At 32.3% G+C, this 8,777-nt stretch overlaps 1 protein-coding gene and 1 long non-coding RNA gene across 5 annotated transcripts in view; one reads left to right on the top strand and one right to left on the bottom strand.

Moving 5' to 3' along the window:
* LOC106051463 (EGF domain-specific O-linked N-acetylglucosamine transferase-like) overlaps positions 1–8,777 on the top strand; it is a 31,396-nt gene that overhangs the window by 1,217 nt on the left and 21,402 nt on the right. For 2 of the 4 annotated variants that reach the window (XM_056028202.1, XM_056028203.1), the window contains exons 2-4: positions 3,711–3,810; positions 3,957–4,118; positions 6,612–6,709. In XM_056028202.1, the coding sequence (XP_055884177.1) occupies positions 3,769–3,810; positions 3,957–4,118; positions 6,612–6,709 (302 nt within the window). In that variant the 5' untranslated portion in view covers positions 3,711–3,768. The remainder of the gene's footprint in view (positions 1–3,710; positions 3,811–3,956; positions 4,119–6,611; positions 6,710–8,777) is intronic. The other 2 variants (XM_056028204.1, XM_056028206.1) reach the window with 1 other exon arrangement.
* LOC129926096 (uncharacterized) lies at positions 2,959–8,192 on the bottom strand. Its single transcript, XR_008777786.1, has 3 exons — positions 8,078–8,192; positions 4,573–4,718; positions 2,959–3,468 (listed from the first exon to the last, which is right to left on the bottom strand). It is a non-coding gene; the product is annotated as an uncharacterized LOC129926096 (long non-coding RNA).

The following is an 8,777-nucleotide window of genomic DNA, read 5'->3' as shown; positions in this document are numbered from 1 at the left end:
ACTTAGACATTTGAAATTCTTTTTTCTTACATAAAAAGACAACTGGAGGCGCGGTGGCTGAGCGGTAAAGCGCTTGAAGACTGGGATTTTTAACTTCAGGATATTCGGGCGCCTCTGAGTCCACCCAGCTCTAATGGGTACCTAAGGTTATCTGGAGAAAAGTAAAGGCTGTTGGTCGTAGTGCTGGCCACATGACACCCTGGTAAACCGTAGGCCACAGAAACAGATGACATGACCTTTATTTCATCTGCCCTAAAGACCACAAGGTCTGAAAGGGAATTTTTTTTTTTTTTTAAAAGACAACTAAATGGAAGGAAATTGGGTCAGATTCATTGGAAAATGAACAAGCACATTCTAAGGCATGCTAGTTTCATATCAAATATCAAAAAAAAGATTTAATGACCACACAAACAGAGAGTATCTGAATTCATGTAATGTCTGGATTAAATAAACTACTCTCTCTATATTTTTTAAAAATACATTTCCAAATTTAAAATAAGTATCTATGAAATAAATAACACATAATGATCATAATCATTCATTTCTGTTGAAATTTTCATTAAAATATAATATTTCTTTATTGGTTAAAAAGTTATGACCACTTTGACTTTTTGGTGACTTTGTGTGAACATATTTTTTGTTATTTTTCGACCTCATTCCAAATTTATGTATGAAATTATTTTTTTTACTTCTTATTCAGGATTCTGTAGAATAAATACATAACACATAATCATGCTTTTATGTTGAAAATTTCATTTAAATATCTCTATTGGTTATTTATAAAGTTGTGACCACTTTAAGCGGCAACAATTTTTTTTTTCATTTTTCAACATGCCATCCCACATTTATCTATGATATAAAAAATTTGTTTTAACTTCTATCTCAGGATTATATATTTTAAATAAATAACACATCATGCATTTGTGTTAAAATTTTCAATCAAATATCTCAATTGGTTTAAAAGTTAAAAAAATGTATGTGCGAAAATGTATTCTGTTTCTATCGTTTTTCAACACCTACCCCCACATTAATGGCTTAAAACTAAAAGTGTTAATAGACATGGCTGGTAAAAAATTTAATGATTATCAGAACATAATTTGTGCATATTTGTTGAAAGTTTCATTATAAATGTTATCTTGCGTTGAAAAGTTATTATTTATAGTATTTTTAGTGTATAAATTTCTTCTTTCAGTCACAAAATTTTTTTTTTTTTACTAGACGAATTTTCCGACAATAAAATGATTATAACTTATGTTCTAATTAGCTTAGAAGCATAAATGAGGTATCACTGAACTGAATTCAAAAAGATAATCTATCAAACTTTATTTCATTTAGATTCAATAAATTTGAATTTTTTATCAAAGTACCTACTGTAAAGATAATTTTTTATTATTAAATGTAAAAAAAACCCAAAGAAATGATAATTTATTTTCGTAGGGAAAAGAAGAAAAATAATATTGTTTCTGTAGCTGGAAAGACTATTGAATTAGTGCAAACTTTTAAATAGCTTGGTAGGCCTACTATCTTAGACAATAAACTAAATTTTACTGCAAATACTGATTATATCAGCAAAAAAGGGCAGCAAAAATTACAATTACTGAGAAAACTGTCCTCGTTTAATGTGAGTGGAAATTAAAGGCCTTGGCTGTGTTTTATCATGCTCACATCTGAAATATTTTAAGTTTTAAATATCACAGCCTGGTATGGCAATCTGAACTTTAAAAATATTTATAGAATCCTGCTGTTAATGCTGCTGTTAAAGTCATTTTCAAAAAAATAAGTTTTTTACCCCATTTGGGCAGCTGTTTGAGACAAACATCCATAAAAAGCTAAAAAGATTCTAGAAATAAAAATCACCCTTTGAATCAAGATTTTGTGATTTTACCATCACAAAAGAGTATACAAGACACCGATAACAAAGACAAACAGACACAAAAACTCTTTTGTTCCCCTGGCAATCTAATCATTTAATACAAGCAAACTATCTGATATGAACTTTTCACATGTAAATTATGAGTGAGTCTGGTGTGAATGTTCATTTTGTTTTTTTACATATTTAGTTATGATGTTTTGTTTGGTGTAATGCAAAAATTGTAAGACGAATTTCCTTACGGACAATAAAGATTATTATTATTATTATTAAATATTCTGCGGAAATTACCCTAATCTGTAAATTAAATTTAAAATTACCAAGATCTATCTTAACTATCTAGAAATCTAGATCTAGTCAATACAGATTTATTGAGATTATCATTATTTATTGTCATTATGTAGATGAAGATCTAAACCAATTTCAATTTTGAATAGAATATTAATTATTAACACTAATAAATAGATCTACTTTCACTAGAGGATCTAGTAACTAGTAATACTAATACTAATAGACTAATCTATAATAATAATACTATAACGGGTCTATAACTATAATAAATAATCATAATCTTTTTTATTATTCTATGTCTAAAAAAATTTACTGAATTATTATGATTATGAATTCTAGATCTAGAGTTCAAGAATATATAGTCTAGATCTAGTAGATCTAGAATCTAGATTGACTAAATTTAGTAGATCTAGATCTAGACTATTAAACTCCTACTTACTTCACTGCAGGTGACTTTAAATTTATTATTAATCTCCCAGATATTAATTTGTACAGAAATAACAAGTCTTCCTGCTTCTTCAGCCAGGAAAACTCTTCATCCCATGACTTGTCATAGATTTAGTAGAGACATAGATATCATAGATCATGTTGAAAGTAGATGTAGCATTGGGAATTGGTAACAGTTGATTAACCCCGACCTAGCATTTATTTAATACATATTAAACTATTTCTTAGAAGTTCAAGTGTTAAGGGAGGGGGGGGGCACATTGCTGAAAGATTTTTGCACAAAACATTTTTTCGGTTTCATTTCAAAATTTCTCAAAATAATTGTAAAAAAAATAAATCTACATCTTTGTATTTATTTAATTAATTTATTTTTAATTTAAAAGCCTCCAGAGCTAATGTCTGACTCTTGTTTGATTCTGATTGTTAATAATTAACCTTTTTTTACAGTAAGACTGTATAATATAAGTTTAAAATTCTTAGAAGGAAGTAATAGAAAAAATAATAATAAAGATATTTGGGGGGTTGTGGGAAGTATGAAAAACAACAAAAAAACTAAAGATTTTGATTAAAAAAAAAAGATCAGCACTTATTGAAATGTTAAAATTGTTGCTTCCCCTTCTTATATAGATCTGTATACATGGTGGCCCAAAAGTAGGTTTACAGTTATCACATAGTCTATTCATTTGAAAATTCGACACTAGAACAGGGGGAAATATGTTCTGTAGACCTGTTCACATAAACATCAACAATTGAATCTCTTAGATGCTCAAAATATCCTCCTTCAACATTGTAGCATTGTTCAAATCTCTCCAGGTCACTCTGACACACAGTGCAGTACCAATTCCCATCTTCATCAATTTCTGTGGATGCAAGATGAATGTAATCTTTTCAGTCATTTATTGATTTGGGTTTCTTCTAATACCCCAAAAAAAAGAAATCCATAGGTGTCGGGTCTGGTGAATATGGTGGCCATTTGATGCTGCCCTATCTTTCTAACCAATACTGTTAAAAAACTTGGTAGTGTAATAAACCTACTTTTTTGGTCACTCTGTACAATATTGATAATAATGAAAAATTATATCAAAGCTTCACTTCTCTGCAGATTCCAGCATGCAAGAACAACTTAAAGTTTGGATATTAACAATGCCAGAGATTTACAAATGAGACAAAGAAATTTCAGATTTATATGTAAAATAGCTCAAGTACTAAACAATATTTTTTTTCTATTTTTTTATTTTAAACTTCATATATATTACTAGTAATATGTAAGAATTTATGCTTTTTAACAATGTCATCACTGTCTTGCCAATCTATTATTCAAATAAGTTTTACTTCAACATTTCTTTAGATGGTGAGACTTGGTTTCATTGTGATGACAGTATGTATAAACATAACTATTGCTTATGAATGGACTTGGCTTAAGTTGCCAAGAAAACACATTTCATATCATTTTAACACTAACCCTCAGTTGAAAACCATGTGTGCAGAAGATATATCTTGCCCTTACAAAGTAAGTGAATCTTTTTTTTTTTTTTTTTTTATTTATATTACTTTAGGCTTTTTGGACTTATTGATCTTCTATTTAGCTCTGTTTTTCTCTATAGTTTTTAAAAAATCTGAATCTGTCTTTTTTTCTATTTATTTACAATGTGCTTTTTCAGGCATCCCAACAAAATAGCGCGGACAAAATAGCAAAGAAAAAAATATATTTTATTCATTTTGAAAGTATTTTAGATATCGTAAAATATTAATAGAGCCAATATTTTTTTTTTTTGTTTTAAAGTTATCATAATTTTTCAGTCATTTTGCATGAGACACTTTAGATATCTTAAAACATAAATAAGCAAAAATCATAATAAGGTAAAATGAATAATTTCAAAATATAGCATTTATTTACATTATAAAAGTGTACTTAGAAAACATGCAAAGATACTTGTCAAATTTACACACACACACATACAAACTTTCACATAGAGATTCCATCACTTGTTTGTTTCCGTACATTGGCAATATAGCTTCAAGTCGTCTGTTGGAGGTACTTTGTCTTGCCGCTTTACTTTGTTCTCCAGCATTGTACCTCAGAATCTTGTTTTCAGTGTTCTCCTGTTCTCTGAAAAAGTGAGAGATTAACTTGTACACATTAGGGTGATGACCATCAATAGACAGTTGAAATGCATGGTGCCATCTCTCCACTGAATTGTTTGTTCATGGTAGATTGTCCTCCACACGATCTCTAACATTCCATACAATTTGCATACAAAGCAGCTAGAGGAACTGAGGATGCCATTCTATTGCTTTTGGACCAGCTTTATAAGCATCTCGATATACCCAAAACATATGCACGAGTCCTCTTCGTAGATTTCTCCTCGGCTTTCAATATCATACAGCCACATCTAATGATAAACAAACTGAGTAACTTAAATGTAAGCCCTTACTTGCAAGCATGGGTTCTAAACTTTTTAACCCAACGGCCCCAGTATGTTAAAGTCAACAACACCAAATCGTCAACTCGAGTACTATGTACGGGTGCTCCACAAGGTTGTGTACTTTCTCCTGTACTATACACTCTTTACACTAATGACATAAGAAGCATCTATGACTCAGTTAAACTCATTAAATTCGCTGATGATACTGCCATAGTCGGTCTTATTTCAGGAGACGAAACTCAGTATCGAAGCTCGATAGAAGAGTTTACAAACTGGTGCACCGACAACTTTCTAGAACTGAATGTAACAAAAACTAAAGAACTTATAATAGATTTTAGAAAGAAAAAACAAACTATACGTGAACTGCAAATAAACACTACATCTATAGAACAAGTAAAGGCATATAAATATCTAGGCGTTATCATCAACAACAAGCTTTCATGGGAAGACCATCTTGGAACTCTGACAAAGAAAACAGCCCAGCGACTCTTTTTTCTATACAAACTCAACAGTTTTAAATTAAACAAGAAGATCCTTGAGACATTTTACGGCGCGACTGTACAAAATCTGCTAACATACGGAATAAGTTGTTGGCAAGGCAACGCCTCATCTAAACTGTTGCAACGTCTAGAAAACATAATTAAAAAAGCATCAAAAATTACACTCACAACATTACCACATTTAAAGGAACTTTTTGAACAAACGCGCCTAAGAAAAATCGAAAAAATCTTGGAAGACAACGGCCCTCCGCTCCATCAGAACTACGCCAGGTCGTCGCGAAGTGGGCGACTGCTGTCAATCAAAACAAGAACGGAGCGGTACATAAACTCGTTCGTACCTCACTCGGTCAGACTCTATCACCGCCACTCATTGATCAGGGAACATGAAATGCACCAAGATACCTGTGTGGTCGCTGAATGAACTCTTTATGTTGTCTGTTGTATTTATGTGTATTTTTCTGTTGTGTTGTCTTTATATGAAAAACGAGTCTTTGTAATCACAACAAATTTCCGTAAGGATCAATAAAGCAGTCTTAGTCTTAGTCTTATAATACTATTGGAAATCTTGGAGTCACTCTGCGGTTTCGTATTTCCTATCCTATTTTGTCGGGTCACCACATTTCAAAATCCCATCTTTAGCAAGTTATGCATTTTAATCAGAGGTGAAAAAGGGGAATGATATAAAATTTAAAGTACTCTCGTTCTCTGCAAATATGGCATAATTTCAGATCTATTATATTGAAAAAGATAGAGACATCAACAAAAATGATGCCCAGGACATTAAATTACTAATAATATGGTACTTTTATACACATCATATATAAGTCAGCGCTATTTTGTCTGGAAATTTTGCGATATTTTGTCAGCGCTATTTTGATGGGTCAGCACTTTTTCAAGTTACTGTTTTACAGTAGAGCCGTTTAGCCAATTTTATTATGTTAATGATCTTTTAATGTATTTTATTTGTTTTATTGAATTATATTTTCCTTTTTTTTTCTTAATAGTTATAAGTTATTGGATTAGTTGCTGTTGCAAATGGGAATAGTTAACAAAACCATATTTCTTCAATAACTTCAGGACTGTATAAATGAAACGAAATGTTGGGGATACGAGCCATTTTGCAACTCATCAATACATATCAGTCACTTAAACTGCCCAGGGGACAGTGAACGTTGGTAAGTGCATTTTATATCCATTCTTTATGTTCTTGATTGTCATCATTGTTTACTAATTTGTCTAATTCTATTTGTCATTTTTTTTAATTGTCATCTTGAGATGGGCTGTAACTCTGTGAAATAGTTTAAGATTCCCTGAGTTGATGCCCCTGCTCACTTGAACAGCTACCTTCTGCAAATGAATCAAAATACAATCAATGTTTGACCTCAGAACAAACATTTTAACATTTACTGTAACCATGTTCTGTGATTTTATTCACTGTGACCCTGCTTTGTGGCAAGAGTCACACCGAACCTTACCTCTGGCTGAATATCCAGCCAATTTCCACTATCCGGTCATATTCGTCTTTGACCGAATATCACTGCAGGATATTTGGCTGGATAGCAAAAAGTACACTATTGTAACTTCCTATCTAGCGTTGCCGGTCTATCCCCTCTTTAGTCCATCACATTGAGTTTATAGATAGACAGGGAAACATATTGAGACAACATGCTGACACTTTGAAGAGGTCATATCTTATGAGGAAACTGAGTTTGCTTACTTGGAGATAAATGTCAGTAAGGGGTGTGGAGTACAGGAAAAACCTCTACTAGCATTACCTTTTGTTACATAAACTGCCAGTCTATGTTATATTAGTGATGGGAACAAAACTAAATACAAACAATGAAAGTGGAACTCAGTTTAAACTAAAAATAAGAGTTGAACTTTGACAACTTTTCCTAAATGTTTTGTCTGTTTGGTCTAGATCTAACTGCAGGCTACGATTTGATCAAATTCTTTTAGCATTGTAGAAATCTTTTTTCATAATGTATTCTGTAATAAAGATGATGTTCTTGCATTATAAAATAAAATATGTGTGTGTTTAGATATATATATATTTTTCCTTGCATTAAAACCTTAAAATCTAAATTTTTAATTCTATTGACTAGTTATATAACAGAAAACTTTACATTAAAGTTTAAAACCTACAGTACAGTTTAAAATCTCGCCAAAGAAATTGATCTAGATCTAGTAATTAAAGAAAAAAAATTGCAAAAACAAATTTTAACCTTTTAGCTAGTGTAAGGGTAGATCTAAATGGTTGACTAGCCATGCCATTTTGTTATATTTTTGGGTAGGGCGGGTGTGGATGAATTTTTTTTCTAGAGTTGGTTTTCCTAATACTCTGTATAACTGTAGGTCAATAATAGGCCTACAGACTAGAATTTAATATACGCTTCTGCACCATCTAAGGTTTAAGCTATAAAAAGGGTGTACTTAATAAATATAATTTACTATTAATGAAAATTAATTAAAACCAATAAATATTGACCTACAATGCCTCTGATTCCCACTATAAACTAACTAACAGCTAAAATATTACTCACACTCCATTTACAGTTGGTGGCCTCTTACACACACGCCATCACATGTTACACAGATTAGTTAGTGATGGGGCCTAACTGTTAATAAATAAATGCTGTTCAACTTTATCAATCAATAAAAGAGTTAACAATAATAATGTAAACAAGAAAAAAAAGAAAAATACTGTAATAACCGAAGGGAGGCAACTCAACGAGACATAGACGTTTATTTACACGGAGACATGACAAACACAAAGGGACATCTGCCTTGAGCACAGCATCTCCATATTGGCTCTAGACTTGGGCGGAAATCGTTTCTTTCTCTCGTGTAAACATCCGACTTGTTTAGTCACAGATAGTGCGCACCTTCTTTTCGCACTATCTTGGATGGTGGTGTGCATGGCAAAGTCACAACATTGCCCCGTCTTAGCACTTTTCGTCCCGAAAAGAAACACTGCAGCTGAGGTTTGATAGTTCAGGTGGATGTCGATCGGTGTGAGCCACAGTGCCGCTTTCTCTTTCTCCAGTTGATCAGACTGTTGTTGCGACGATGACGTGGCCGTTTGACACACAAAGAGATAGTGTCGAGCACTGTTTTCTTCAGCACAGCCGTTGATCTGACACGCTGTCTCAGCAGACCTTCCCGACAGACGCCTCTCAACGGAGCTGCAGGTTCACATGCAGCCACGTTGCAAACAAAGTCCAATGCACCGCAGTCATCCTC

Source organism: Biomphalaria glabrata, chromosome 4 (assembly GCF_947242115.1).
Source record: "Biomphalaria glabrata chromosome 4, xgBioGlab47.1, whole genome shotgun sequence".
Taxonomy (NCBI): Eukaryota; Metazoa; Mollusca; class Gastropoda; family Planorbidae; genus Biomphalaria; species Biomphalaria glabrata.
This window is presented reverse-complemented; position numbering and strand designations above follow the sequence as displayed.